Source organism: Malus sylvestris, chromosome 17 (assembly GCF_916048215.2).
Source record: "Malus sylvestris chromosome 17, drMalSylv7.2, whole genome shotgun sequence".
Taxonomy (NCBI): domain Eukaryota; kingdom Viridiplantae; phylum Streptophyta; class Magnoliopsida; order Rosales; family Rosaceae; genus Malus; species Malus sylvestris.
In genome coordinates, this window is record NC_062276.1 from 19,400,670 (window position 1) to 19,416,279 (window position 15,610).

General features: G+C 34.9%; 1 protein-coding gene across 1 annotated transcript; it reads right to left on the reverse strand.

The window, feature by feature from the left end:
* Positions 1-692: 692 nt before the first annotated feature.
* Positions 693-1,173, reverse strand: LOC126611874 (uncharacterized). Its single transcript, XM_050280198.1, has 2 exons — positions 901-1,173; positions 693-851 (listed from the first exon to the last, which is right to left on the reverse strand). The coding sequence occupies exons 1-2, from the start codon at positions 1,171-1,173 to the stop codon at positions 693-695; spliced, it is 432 nt and encodes a 143-aa protein (XP_050136155.1).
* Positions 1,174-15,610: the final 14,437 nt, after the last annotated feature.

Here is a 15,610-nt window from a genome sequence, read left to right on the forward strand (position 1 = left end):
CAATTTATTCATAAAAAAAGGAAATTGAAATGCCACTTTTATTGAATTAAAATACGAGCTTTAAGCTACAAGTTCAGATAATATAGCAAGAGTACATTAAACATAAAAATGATTCAATCAGACTGATATGCTTCATTCCTTCTTTCCACAATAAAGTTTGAAACATCCAGGTATGTTGTGTTCAATTGGCCTGATAAATTGAACACTGGATTAGGTATATCCATTGGTTTAGCCTTGTTGATGAAATTGGTTTCGACATTCTTCTCCTTGAGGAAGGCTTGATACAAGTCCATTAAATGTTTTGGGGTACGGCAGGTACATGCCCAGTGCCTATTACAACCACACCTGTGGCAGACTCCTTCGGGATTACTATGAGTGTTATTCATATGAGCTTTACCCTTGTGACGATTTACATTTTTGAAGCTTGGGTCTAGATTATGCATTGGACCCTGGTTGTAAAACCGAACACCATGATTCTTGCCTTTTCCATTCCACTAGCCTCGCTTATGGGCACATCCTTGTTTGTAATTATTTCCACGAGAGGATGTAGTGTTCACTTTGAGGGAATAAAAATTCACTTCTAGGAATGGTGCAAATCCAATAGGTCGGGACTGATGATTTTTCATAAGGAGCTCATTGTTATGTTCAACCACAAGGAGCACTGATATCAACTAGTTGTACTCAGTAAAGCCTTATTCTCCATACTGCTGCTGAAAGAGCACATTGGAGGCATGAAAAGTACTGAAAGTCTTTTCCATCATATCTTCCTTAACGATAGTCTCCCCACAAAGTTTCATTTGGGACCTAATTCTGAATATTGCAGAGTTATACTCACCAACCATCTTGAAATCCTGGATTTTTTAAGTGTGTCCACTCATAACGAGTTCTTGTTAGAATCACCGTTTTCTGGTGATTGTATCTATTCCTCAATGCTTTCCAGATGGCTAATGGATCTTCAACCATTAGGTATTCCCTCTTCAATCCTTCATCAAGCTGGCAACGGATAAAGATCATAGCCTTCACCTGATCTTGAGAGGATGTATTGCTTCCCTCCTTGATGGTGTCTCCAAGGTTTCCTGCCTCCAAATGGATCTTAGCATCCACTACCCAAGTAAGGTAGTTTTTTCCAGTAATATCAAGGGAAACAAAATCAGGCTCTGCCAAGTTTGCCATTTTCTTTTTCTGAAAGAAAAATAAGATGTGTAAGAATTTTGCAATAATATGTATTTTGGAGAAATGTAGTGTTAGAACTTATAGTTCTTACTAATTTTTCATTTTGATCTTCAAGCCAAAACGATAAGCACTCGAAACTTCAAGCTCGAGATTTACATAATTTAGGCATTAATTAAAAAATTATTAGGTAGTTAGTAATACTCCATACACAAGCACTGCTATCAGTATTAGTACTACTACCACGAAGAAAGAAAACTAATGAGGAAGGTGATTGTGCACTTTCATTGAAATAATATAGCGTAGGATAGGCGATTATACCACACCACTCAAGTAGCAGGAAAATTCAAATATGCAAAGCAAGATGGGCGGTTATACCACACCACCTAAAATTGCAGTAAAATTAAATTTGCAGCTCAAGATGGGTGATTGTATTGCACCATCAAAAATTGCAATAAAATTAACATAAATAAACACTAGGTTAGTACTCAGGAGCTACACCAAACAAGAAATAAAAAAAATATATAAGTAATTGTTATATTGAGAACTAGGAGAAGGCATGGTGCTAGTAGTTCTTGGCGATGGTACATCAAGCATGTGAGGTAGATGAGGGAAAAACACAGTAAGATCCTTGGAGGAAGCATTTTTCGGCAAAGAGAAATGAGAACTGGTTAGGGTTAGAGAGTCATATTGATAACGTGTTATAAATTGGCAAAAGTGAGAGAGATAACCTTTGATAGAGATAGGAGCGAAGCGGGTGCAATGTATCACACTATTTATTTTCGTAACTATAAGACAAAAGTATTGCAGGTAAAGAGAGGAAGAAATGAATATTAGTATTATTGCTTTCACTCTTTTCTTTTCTATGTGTTGTGATCATACACGAAATGCTCCTTATATAGAGTCATATCCGTGAAGAATCATAAAAATGAAATGAGTGCATTTTGAAAAACATCATACAACAACAATAATGTTACTATTGTTAAGTGTTCCTCACTTTTCATTTTTGGCTAAACCATATGGGCATTCATTCCCACAACTTTTACACAAATATCATATAGTGCATCTATTTGGTGTTTTGTTTGTTATTTGATTTGGAGGGTACTTTGGTCTTTTGATGTGAATATTTGCTATTTTTATTAAAAACTGACAATTATAAATTTAAAAGTCAAATCTTGCTATAAACGATAAATTCGCAAAATGTAACCCTAATTTTATAAATGTCAAATCTTGGCTATACTCGAGTAGACTTGAATATACCAAGACTACACTGCCCTTTACCAAGTTGGGGGAATCACTACCCTTTTCTTAGTTCTTAGCGTCCTCCATGAAGGAGGCCGTGAGTATTGTTTGTATTTCGGACATTTTCATGGTATTGAAATTTTATCTCTGAAGATTGAACAAATCAACGATGAGAGTGCTGTTTAAGCATCTACGTATATATGTTCCACCTTTTACTTGACCTATGATATATGGGTGGTTATCACATGTAGCACAGTGAGTTATATTAGTTGGCAAACTCATGTCAAAAGTCATGGTTACATTAAAAAAAGGTAGAATGATTTGAATAATAGTTTGACTAGTATTTTAGTCTTGTCGTGCTAAAATCGGCACTCATTAAAATTAAAATAGGTCTCTTCTTAACATTGTGAATGCATAAAATAACAATGTTTGAGTTGCCTTTGTTTACAACATATTCATTCTAACTATCATTGTTTTATGAGATTTGAGCTTGTCACTTATTCTTATAAAGTGAAGATTTAATGTCATTTAGGACTTTATAATATACGACACGAAGAGGTACAAAAATTTAGTTTTTGGGTTAAGTCTTATCGAGTTCGGTTGCAGTAGGTCAACTTATTAACTAACTAGTTGGTTTAATGTCATCAATGGATACTCGTTAAGGTAAACAAATAATCTCACATATCTCCCTCTATCAATTTGTGTCAAACTCATTTCGACGACCCTCGGAAGTAACTAATGACACAAAACAACTCCTGTAACCTGTTAATCTAACGAGTTAGTATTTAACACAAAGCCACAGCAAACAAGAGTGACATAGCCGTTATTAGTGTATTATTGTTGCACAGAAATAAATGCAATGATCCAAATGTACTTGTGCTCAACTAGACGGTCAACTTTAAAGGGCGTCAAGAATTCCACATAATCAATGTCCATGATGGTTCCATCAGCTTACACGTTTGCGTGTCGGTCTATGTGTTATTAATTTGCGTCGGAATATAAATATATGAGTTGGTGGGGATACTTCCAAACATACAATTATTCAGCGACTGAACAAAGAAAAGAAAAGGTTTCTTTATATATAACTTCATGCAATATTTATTTTCTTGACAAAAACCTATCTCGTTTTAAACATTTAAATAAAATTCAAATTTGAAATAAACTGCCATGTAAACAAATAGATACCTATTATTTTTAAAATATTTACAATTATGCCACAACACCCTAATTATGTTGATGAATTTAATTATCCACCATAATTATGGCAAATAAGTGCTTTATTATTACAAAAGTATCTATTTTATACTTATTTTGCATGTATATATTAGGTACATTCTGTTATTATTATATCTGTGTGAAATAAATTACTTATATTGTTTAGTAGAATATTGGTAATTAATTAACTTTGAATCAATTGGCTGAAAACATCTTTTTATTTTGTAGGTAAATAATTTTGCATGTATTATTACATATATTAGGCACATTTGTTATTATTACGTGTTGTTTGCAATCAATCAACATTCATTTATTCTGTAGGTAAATTACAAAAGTATCTACTTTATACTTGTCTTACCATCATCTGTACCATTTCATATATTTGTTTGACAATCATTGTAGGTAAATTATTTTGCATGTATTGTCACAGCCCGTTCCCGATTTTACGAAAATGCACTAGAGGTGAAGGGTTTTTGACTTTCGTTGACCAACGTATAGTGAGAAGTACGAATTATTTCAGCGTATTCCTGAAGTACTCGTCAATACGAGCAGAAGAGGATTTGGAGTTACGGTTAAAGTTTTACAGAACTCTAACCTAAGAAGTACTTTTACTTTGGTTAATATATATATGTATATATATATTATATATAAGTATTATTATTTTATTAGTTGTTATTAGAATTAGAAATGGGAAAAGAAAGAGGAAGGCATCGGGAGGAAAGGAAACAGAGGAAAAAGAGAAAAAGAGAAATTGGCCAAAGCTGCCCAATCAGAGAAGAAGAAGAAGAAGAGGTCGAATGGGGAGAGGAAAGAGAGGGGCTAGACCAATCAGAAAGCAAGAAAGGAGGGAAAGGAGAAGGGAGAGAAGCGGGGGGAAAAAAAAGAAGAAACGGGTTTTCCCCAACCCGTGTACCTGCGCACCCATATCTATTTTTCCGACGATTTTCACCGGATTTCTCACAAATTGGATCAAGGTACCACTCCCAATCAACACCTATACCTTCCCTCTTCATGTTTCACCCCAAAAATCTTGAAATTTGGTGGTGGTTTGGTGAAAAACGCACCTGTGGGTGCCGCGAGTTTGTGTTCGAAATCCTCCAGTTTTTGAAGCAATTTCTTCCAATCATACCACCCCTAGCTTCCTTCTAAGGCCTAAAACAACGCCCAAGCATTGGTTGGGACGGCGGAGTTGATTTGAGGACGAATTGAAACTCACCCAATTCTAGGGTTTCGCACGGATTTGAGCAAATTGGAGCCTTTCCAGGCCAAATTGGCCTTGGCCTCAGGGATAAAGTTTACTCCACTCATTGAGATCTTCATTTCTGTCAGCGGCGCGTGCGGCGGCACATGGCCAGTGGGCCCCCAATTTTATTTTTAAGCTATATTTGATGTCCTGAGTTCAGTTTTGATAGTGGCTTAACGTTGGTTGATCATTTGGACTTAATTTCGATACGATTCATGGTTAGGCCAAAAGGTAAATTGACGATCCAACCGTCGGATCGTCACCACACTTTGATATGTAGTAGTACGTAATATTTGAAGAATGTAGGAACTTATGGATCGGGAATGTGATGAACGGATCTTCCCGAATTGGATTTGTAAGTTCATAAAATAAAATGTTAACCGCCACTTAGTTTTGGAAATTGGCGGAGATCCAACCGTCGGATTGTAACGAAATTTTAGTATATTGTTCTAGAAGCTTAATGTGTATCTTGGGAAGTGACGGATCAGAAATCTGAGTTGTGAATCTTCCAGATTGAGTTATTTGGGGTTATGACCCTACCGTCGAACTTAGTCGACGGTTGACCTTTGATCAATGGGTCTCGCATTATTCTTGAATGCCCTTGAGGATATGTGTTATGTGAATTACATATTCTATGAATAAGAGTTTTGAGATGTGGTTTGATAATTGTTTTAGGCACCGAGCGTTCGGGACGCCTTGGTTCTGATGTTAAGGAGTCGTAGCGCGGACCCCAGGTGAGTGGGCAGTTATTTTCTGTATATACCTATATACTATTGATTTTTCCCAGAAATTGAATTTAAATGAAGTATGTTTTAAAATTCCATGCATGCATAATATATGAAATATATGAATTAGTATTTGATGCATATATATGAAATGGTGTTGTGGACGCACAGGTGAGTATCAGGTGGGTTTTATGTTGTTCATGTGATTTATTGATGATGTAAATTGTGTTGAGAGCTCATAACCTACACCCCTGGTGTTAGTGCTTATATTATTCACCCCGCACCACACGCTCACCTTGGATCCAAATAGGTGCATGTCATACAGACCATTAGAAGTGGTTCCGACATGTCGTACAGACCATTAGAGGTGGTTCCGACTTGTAGGTGACTTTAGATTATTATATAGCTGTTGATGAGAGAAGCACTAGAGCGTATTCTTACACCATTCTTGTCGTATAGACTACTTCAGGTAGTTCCGATTTATGTGCATAGTAGCGCCGTACAAGTCACAGTTGGTGACTCCAGTTGGATTTGATATTGAGCTATAGAATTAACCGTACAGGACAACTGCAGGGTCTCCGGTTGATTCCTTATTTCATCTGTTATATTGATGCATCCTTATTATGTTTTGAAGCATAGCATGGCATATTTTCCTGAAAAGTGTTAAAGACTTATGATTTAAGTTATTTGCTGTTATATATGGATATATATATATACTATTTTCTAGGAAAGTATACAGGTTTTACAGCGAGGGGTTAGAAGTGTTATTAATCGAAACATTTTCGAAAAGCTTTGTTTTACTGACCCACTCAATCTTGTTTTGCGCCCCTCCAGGTTCTAGTTAGCAGTGTTGGTGGCTCACGAGGATTCTCACGGCGTTCTGACAGACCACTTAAATGTAGGACTCACCTTCGGGTGTTGTAATTTAGTAATGGTCCTACTTGATTGCACTTAGTACTTATGCTCTGAATATGTGTGTTTCACACTTAAACTCACTCTAGCATGTTAGTTAGATATTATTGCTAGTAGTTGGTTTTTTATTCCTTCGTATTTCTTTTATCTTTTGCTTCCGCATCGCACTTTTGGTTACGTCACGCCCACGTGACGGCTAGCACGCCTTGATTCTAGGATCGGGGTGTGTCATGTATACATTAGGCACTTTTTGTTATATATTATTATGTGTTGTTTGCAATCAATCAACATTTTTATTTATTCTGTAGGTAAATTATTTTGCATGTATTATTACATATGTTAGGCACATTTTATTATTATTATTATTATTATTATTATTATTATTATTATTATATGTGTGTGTGTATGCAAATAACTTAACTTTTGAATGAAACAGTATTTATTTATTTATTTTGTAGGTAAATTATTTTGTATGTATTATTTTACCTGGAACTTATATTGTTATTTTATATATGTAAAATATTGGTAATTTTGAATAAAACAACATTTGTATATTTTTGAAAAATACTAATTTACCTGTTACAATTGTTTGAAAAAGATCATGTAATTTTTGTTATTGATATGCATTGAAATCATGACACTAAAATTTTTCTTATCCAAATCTGCATAAACATTTCAAAAGGTTTAATTGAATAAAATAATATAAAATAAATGTTGATAACAAGTAATAGACCCAAGGTCAATGATATTAGGGGTAATTTAGACATCCAAAAATACCAATTTTGCCAAGTCATACTTAATTATGGATATTGCTTAGTTGGAGCCTAGTCATTGGGTTTTTATTAGAAAATTTTACAATTGTAGATTTTAGTTAATGAAAATTGAATTCCAAGAGCTATTCTCATATTTTCAGAAAGAAAAATAAACAAACTATTGCTTCTAGATCGTAGCCCAGGAAGACTTGTTTCTTGTTTCTTTTTCCAGCATTTTTTTTTTCTTTTTCATTTTCATTTGACCATATGACACCGTCTGTTTTAAGTACTTAAACTCTTCTTTTTTTATAGAGATATGATCAATGTGAGATATACACGCCTCTTCATGTGGAATTCAATTAGGTCTAACGTGGGAGATCCACATATCGATAACCACGTGGAGCCAAAGGGATTCGCTACATGCGGGGGCCAAGGGACAAACCATCATCGCACGGAGCCAAGGGAACCCACCCATCACGTGGCAGTACGAGCCCGCTCCAAAGTTCTAATACCATGTCGAATTATCAAAGAGAAGGCCAAAGGCCCACTTTCAACAACATCAATATTGTCCCCAACTTGATAATTATCATTTGCACAATCAATCAAATGTGGAGTTTTATCATAAAAAACCTCGGTATTAGTTGGAGCGGGGTTACGATATTTAAACTTTTATTTTTTCAGAAATACGGTCAATGTGGGATATTTCAAGAAATTTTTGGCACTAATCTCTCCAATTCATTAATCTAAGGATTGAAAATTGAGAGATACATGTGAGAAGTAAAAATAGATGTGTAGATAGCATTACTTTTTTTTTTTCCTAATATTTTGTGTTGCTATTCGAGTTCACAAACATGAAGAAATATCTAGGGTACAGTCGGAAATAATGCTGATTATGTTGTTCTCATCACCAACCGTTAATCATTACGTAGGATGATCAATCATGAGATCGAATAACACAACATGTTTAATTATAAATATTGACAATTTGATAATAACATTAATTTCATGATATCATATTGCAATAGAAGTAGTATATATTTTCTGGAAGCCGCCCCCCGCCCGTGGAAACATTGAAAATTCCACAACGCGACAGTTGGCAATAAGAGACTCTTTAGAATTTAAAATTAAGACTTTAATTAGTCTTAAAATTAAGACACAAGTGTAAAGGAATTTGCGTCCATCAAAGTCGAAACTTATATATAGATATAAAAAAAAACTGGGGAAAAATTAAGTCCATCAAATGACAAAAAACTAAATGAGTTTGAGACCAACATACTAAAGGCATGATTAATTAATAGAAATGGAAAAAAATAAAATAAATGAATTAGAAAGCTTAAAAATAGGAGCCAAATTTAAACCAAAATTGATGCGAACTCAAATTATATCGTGCCAAGTGTAGGGTAAGCTCAAAATTCATAAGGCTGGTATTAATTAATATCCACGTGGGCAAGGGGTGGACCGAGTGGGGACCCTAACCGTGGGTCCCAACTATACAATTCTTGAATTGAAAACTTGTTTAACATCCATTGGATGATATGGATCTTAATACATATCCCAAAAAATCAAAAGTGAGTGAGTGAATCATTTATGTTAAAATGGTATTATGATGTTACTTAGTCTTATGGTTTAGTGTCATTCTCTTTTACTTGTAACTGAAAGGTTTAAGTTCGAATCTTACCAAATGCGAATTTAAATCATATTTGAGGCCAAGCCCGCCCTCATCCTCTCTTAATATAGATAATATCGTTTGTTTAAAAAAATGTGTTTTTTTTTTTTCTTGAGTCGAGCAATAACATTAGTAAGTTAAATGTTAGATTAATCACTGACGGGGTTTGAATCCATGCCGTCATGGACGGGCACAACATATTTCCACTACTATGATAAATGGCCAATTGCCTAAAAAAATATGGAAAAATTAGTATCCGGTCCCTAGTTTTTACTGTTCATTGACTAAGACCTTATTAGTTCTCAAATTTTGATTCAAGTCCCTAGCATTAATGTGATAATGAATTTACATGTTTATTATATAATTTTTTAATATAAAAATTAGTAATTAATTTAGGGTTTAATACTCACACCTCTATTAAACTTCTAATTAATTTTCAATTCAAACATTTCCAAAATAATAAAAAATTAAATTAAATTAAGTTTGTACCTATTAGTTTTTTTTATATATAAAAAGATTCTCAATTTTTTAATCTTAAATGTACCCATTCATATAATTTTTCAATTTTTTTAATCTTAAATGTACCCATTCTCAAATATATCAATTTGTTATATGTAAAATGTACCCTTTTTTTAATATAAAATCCATTCAAAATTTTTAATCCATGTTTAAACTTATATGAGTACATTCTTTTTCGTTGATTTGAGAATGTATCCATGTTTTGGTACAATAACTTTTTTTGTTAATTTTGGTTAATGTACCCATACATATATGTACACAGTACACACACACACAATATAATAGAGGGTATAATTTATATTTTATTATTTTTAATCCCATAAATTATGGGTTTTATTTAAAATCTCATTAATATAAACAATTACAAATTTTAATTTTTAATTTTTAATTAAAAAAATATAGTAACTTACATTATTACATTAATGTCAGGGACCTCAATCAAAAACTAAAAACTAACAAGGTTTCAATCAAATAATATTGATAGCTAGGGACCGCATTCAAAGTGTCCCAAAAAATATTGTTTATTATTTCAAGTCATTCATTTGGGAGTTGGGAGTAGCCAAATAAAGCAAAAAATATTGGCGCCTAAATACTCACTTTTTACTATCCTTAATATGTAAACAGTCATTACTTATTTCAGATAGTCACTGTTTGACGTTGTGTGTGTTTGCTTAAAACCCCTTACAATTCTAAATTTCACAAAAATAAGCATAACAAATTGTACCTGCTGTTTGCCAAAAAAATTTTGTACCTGCTACAAAAACAACATATAAATAGTGCACTCAGATTTGTTAAGGCAGAAATTATAACAATATCAAGCCTTTGCGACAAGGGGCAAGTGGCCCTCTACTATATTTGATAATTTCTTATCCAATCCGTTAACACAACACAAAAAGGACACAAAAGTAATGGATTTTGGGTTAACACGATAACTAGTTGAGTCGTTATTGGGTCACCTGTAAGAACTTGTTCTTATCAGGTTCTTAAAGGGTTTACATGTGGGTAACCCATTTCGACACGTTATGAACAAAATTATTTGATGATTTTAAAGTTAAACAACTAAAAAAACTTGCTATAAAACGCAATAGCCATAGTGTATATATTGTAAATTAGATATGTGTTATTGTATTATTATTCTATATAAGTCAAAAAATTTAAGTTTTATGTATTTAATTATTTTATTATGAGAGTTTCTTATTATCATTATTAGGATAAATTTTACTTTGTCTAAAATTTAAACCAACTTGTATATAGTATTAGTATAGTATAGGCAAAAAGTTAGACTTTCAATTTTAGAATCAACAACCTTATTCAAACCAACTAGGATAGTATTAGCATTTTTCACACTTCTACATTAGCCAAAAAATATTAAAAAATAAAAAATAAAAAATAAACCTTATTTAAACAATAGCCATAGGATTAATCTCACTTAGGCTCTTATGTTGGGGAATGTAATACTTGAAGGGCAAATGTATTTTTATGTTTTGAAATAATATTTATGTGACAGTGTGGTATGTATATACTAGGGTTAATCTCTGTTTACTACCATGAAATTTTGTGGTTTTCAACATTTGGTACATGAAGTTTTTTTCATCCCAGAGTCATACCTCAAGTCTTAATTTTGGGACAGTCTCATATATCCGTTAGTCATCCGTTAACTAATGACGTGGCACCCACGTGACAATGACTGGGCGCCACATGTCAATAAAGGTCCCACGTGGATATTAAAAAAGAAAAAAAAAACTGTTCTTCCTCAACCCGGCTCTCACACACCTACATTCAATCTCGCCCCCATAAAATCTAAAACCCTGATGCCCCGATTGAGAGGCTAGCTGATCACGCAAGTCAAATTCCGATTTAAAATCCCAACAACCCAAACTTACTATCTTCAATTGCTTGCCTTACAAAATTCTGACCAGAAAAAGAAAGAAAAAAAAAACTCACAGAGGGTTTGCTGGGGATGATGCACTGCCACACCATCAAATTGACGGAGTCACCCGAAGCAGTCTCCGGCTTCGCCACAAAACCCTAATTTAATTAATCAACCACAAGCTCAAACCAAATCCTGCAAATCTCTACCCTTTCACTCCCCTCACCCTGCTAGAAAGGGCAGTTGTCGCCTATAGCGACTGCCCCTCCGTCGTCTATACCACCACCACCTACACGTGGTCCCAAACCCACCGCCGATGTCTCCAGCTGGCCTCTTCCCTCTCATCCCACCTCGGCATCAAACCCTCTCGCCCAGCTAGTCTTCACCCCTCGCCGCACCCGACGCACCCCAAACACCCAGCAATCTGCTCAATCCACCCACCTAACTTCCACCGCCACCTCCTCATTCGAACATCTTCTTATTCTCCCTCCCTTCTCTAACCTTTTTCTCTCTCCTTCTCTACACACCCTCGCTCTCTTCCTCGCCACACCTCATGCTCATAAATCATAAATACCTGCTAACCCATTTCAATTTCAACATCACATTAGAAATCCCAACTCGGGAAATTTTTTATTTTTTATTTTTTTTTTGCCAAATAAAGATAAATTGCAGAAGAAAACCCAAAAAAAAGCTTCCAACTTTCTGAGGAAGCAAACAGAAAATGATAAAAAGTTGGAACCTTGGTATAACCGTGGAGCATCGAAATCTGGCGACATTGAGCATACATACAACTCTTGGAGTAGTAAAGGGAAGCCCATGAGCCCACAAGAACGCTGATAGCTCCACCTCTTGCCGCTCCCCATGCACCCAGCTCTTTGTTTATGAGCATATCTTTTAGGATTCTGATGGTTGATCTCAACTTCTCTTCCATGGTCAACCCAGATCTAGGAATTAAGGGTGGGTGTGCAGAGGAGATATGGGAGGGAGAGGGTCGAGGGTTGAGGTAGGGTGCCCAGAAACCTTTTTTTTTTTAATTGATTGGGTTGGGAGTTAATGGTGGGGGTTGAGGGAGGGAGAGGGTTGGATTTGCAAGTATGGGTGGATGCCGAGAAGGGGGGGAAAAGGGAGGGACGGTCGGGTTTGAGGAAGGACAATTTTTTTTATTTTTAAATATCCACGTGGGATCCTTATTGACAAGTGGCGCCCAATCATTGTTCACGTGGGCGCCACGTCATTAGTTAACGAATGACTTAACATAAAACTTAACGGATGTATGAGATTGTCCCAAAATTAAGACTTGAGGTATGACTCTGGGATGAAAAAAACTTCATGTACCAAATGTTGAAAACCACGAAACTTCAGGATAGTAAACAGAGATTAACCATATTTACTAACTTAGTATTATGTTTTTCTTTTTATTATTAATTGGTTTAGAATATATTTTCTTTAACTGGTAACAAATTGGTCATATTATCCATTAATATTAAGGGAACTTTAACGAAAAGTACCCGGTACTGTTCACTTTAACGAAAAACCACATTTTTACACTAAAAAGTCAATCCTGGTACTATTCACTTTACCCTTTATTTTGTCCTTATCATTAAAACTCAAAGTTTTCAAGTCGTTTTCATTAGTTTTCCTTAATATTAACGGGCTGAGTTCGGGGTCGAGTCATATTACCCATTCATTTTAATAGATGTTACACAACATGACTTGTTAAGATATTGGATATGACACGAAAACGACATGAACACGGAAAACATGACACGAATGATAGGTTTACCCTCTACCACAGTGGTGGAGATGAGTGTTGCCCTTGCACCGCAGTGGGGGTCCGAATCCCATTGGTCCCTAATCTAACTAATCTATCGTTTAACAAAAAATAAAAGCCTTTGCAACAAGGGAGAACGACTTAATGAATTAGGATCTACTAGATTAAAGATCTGGTTCAATATCATGTGACAAATAAAACACCAAAAGAAAAATTGACCCATCACTGGCACTTCGACCTAGAAAATTTTTCTCTTTTGTTTCTAAGTGAAAAATTACAAATTCGATAGTGAGTTTCGATACCTAATTAGAGCTCCACCCGTTTTGTGATCTATGACAAATTCTAACCCTCTAGCATGGTATTAACGCAGGGTCATTTTTGACCCTCAACTAGTAAAGGTTGGGAAAAAGGCGGAGAAAAGCTCAAGAAAGATCAAAGTTCAAAGAGAAAAAGGAAGTCGAAGGGCCCAATGGAATAGGAAAGAGGGCATTTCCGAGTGCTATAGCCGACTAATCAGCATTCTGTTTTAATAGAGCAACATAAAGTACTTTATGACTAACAAGGACACATTGGTAGACTAACAACTTTATGGAACAAGGCTTTAGGAACAGGCCTACTCAGACACCAACCCAGGCAATGTCTCAGTCACCAATCAAAGGCAGAAGTTTAGAAGGTAGTCACAAGTCGTTCAGTACGCATTGGTTTAGAAGAACTATTTCGCAACATTGCTAAAAAAATACAGGCTTATTTTTTGTTGTACCCCTTGGAACTCCATTTTAATCTCACCTTGCCCCCTGTAACTCAAAAGTCATCACTTTACTCCTTGAAACTCAAAATTTGTTCCACTTTGACTTGTGGACTTTCCCTTTTCCCTTAAACTTAGAGGTTGTCTCCTGAAACATATACGGGACCCAACACCCAATAAGATTATGCAACATGTGCAGTAATTTTGATTATAAAATTATCCATTATGCGTCAACATTCAACAATAAGAGAATATTAAATTTAAAAGAAATTGAAGAGAGGGAAATAAAATAAAAAAATAAAATAATTAGCATGGCTCACCCAATTTAAACTCATATAAGAAATTAATGAATCTAAGGCAATGTGGAGCAAATTTTGAGTTTTATAGAGACGACTTTCAAGTTTTAGGGGGCAAACTAAAATCAAAATCGAGTTCCAGAAGGCAAAGTGAAGCGAATTTTGAGTTTCAAGGAGTAAAGTGACGACTTTTGAGTTACAAAGAGTAAAGTGTGATTCAAATCAAGTTCAAAGGAGTGTAGCTAAAAATAAGCCAAAAACATACTTTGAAAACTTTAGTCATTATTTTAAATTTTATCATTTAAATTAAATAATTATCTTATTCCTTTGAAAATTTAACATGTAGCTTATGGACGTGGTAACTGCGTATCTTATGAGGATCTTGGTACGAAAATCTACATGAAAGTTCCAAAAGGATTTCCATTAATGGATCAAATAGTTCTAGACCACAGAACACCCTCTCGATTAGATTGAGATGTTCACTGTACTTGGATTGAAGTAATATGGGCAAATGTGGTATGATCGTATAAGTGAGTATTTGACTAGTTAGGTATCTGTGAACAACGAACTATGCCTTTGCGTGTTCATTATGAAGTCACATTCCGGATTTGTGATTATCGTAGTTTATGTCTATAAAATCAGGCCTCCAAGAGAACTCGAGAGAACCAATGCGCACCTGAAGTCAAAATTTGAGATAAAAGATATAGAGAAAACTTGATATTGTCTTGGCTTAGAGATCGGGCATTGTCTGAATGGTAGTCTTGTTCACCAGTTGAACTACACTATAAGGTGTTATGTCATTTTAATGAGGATAAAGTGAAGCCTTCGAGTACTCTTATGGTCGTCCGAATGCTAGATGGAAAGTGAGATCATTTTTTGTCCTAAGGACGATGAGGAAGAGGTTTTGGAACTAGAAGTTCCTCAACTTAGTGCAATTAGCGCATTATTGTACTTAGCTCAGTGCACTAAACATGATATCTCCTTCGCTGTTAATATTTTAGCGAATACAGTAACAAACCTACATGCAGACACTGGACAGGTGTTAAAGACATATTCTGCTACCTCAAAGGTACAAAGGATTTAAGTTTGTTCTATCACTATGAATCCTCGACTAGACACTGGACAGTTGGATTAGATCTAAATAATCTACTCATATTGTTCAAAATGCAGAAAATCTCACTGGCTATTACCTTCCTCGCATATTTGCTAAACTCCCTCTTCACTCATGCGATCCGCTCATGTCAATCCTATGGACTTATTGGTTGAAACACACCTTACTGTTTGGGTTGAGAGTAAACAATCCTACTTGGAAGGTTAACAAATAAGATAAGTTGTAAATGAAAACTGAATAATGAATAAATGTAGTGATTAAAAAGATGATAACTCAGTTACCACTCACTTGACTCTGATACCAAATGGGGCGGAACTAATGATAATAATAACGTTGAGGACAATTATACCAAGGGCAATGATGATTAGGGGTG

What these genes read in the sequence shown, in the direction of transcription:
- LOC126611874 (XM_050280198.1), bottom strand. Translation starts at nt 1,173, where the DNA reads ATGGCAAACTTGGCAGAGCCTGATTTTGTTTCCCTTGATATTACTGGA. An exon ending in GATACAATCACCAGAAAACG is followed by an intron (nt 852 to 900) that starts GTGATTCTAACA and finishes TAAAAAATCCAG; the next exon opens with GATTTCAAGATGGTTGGTGA.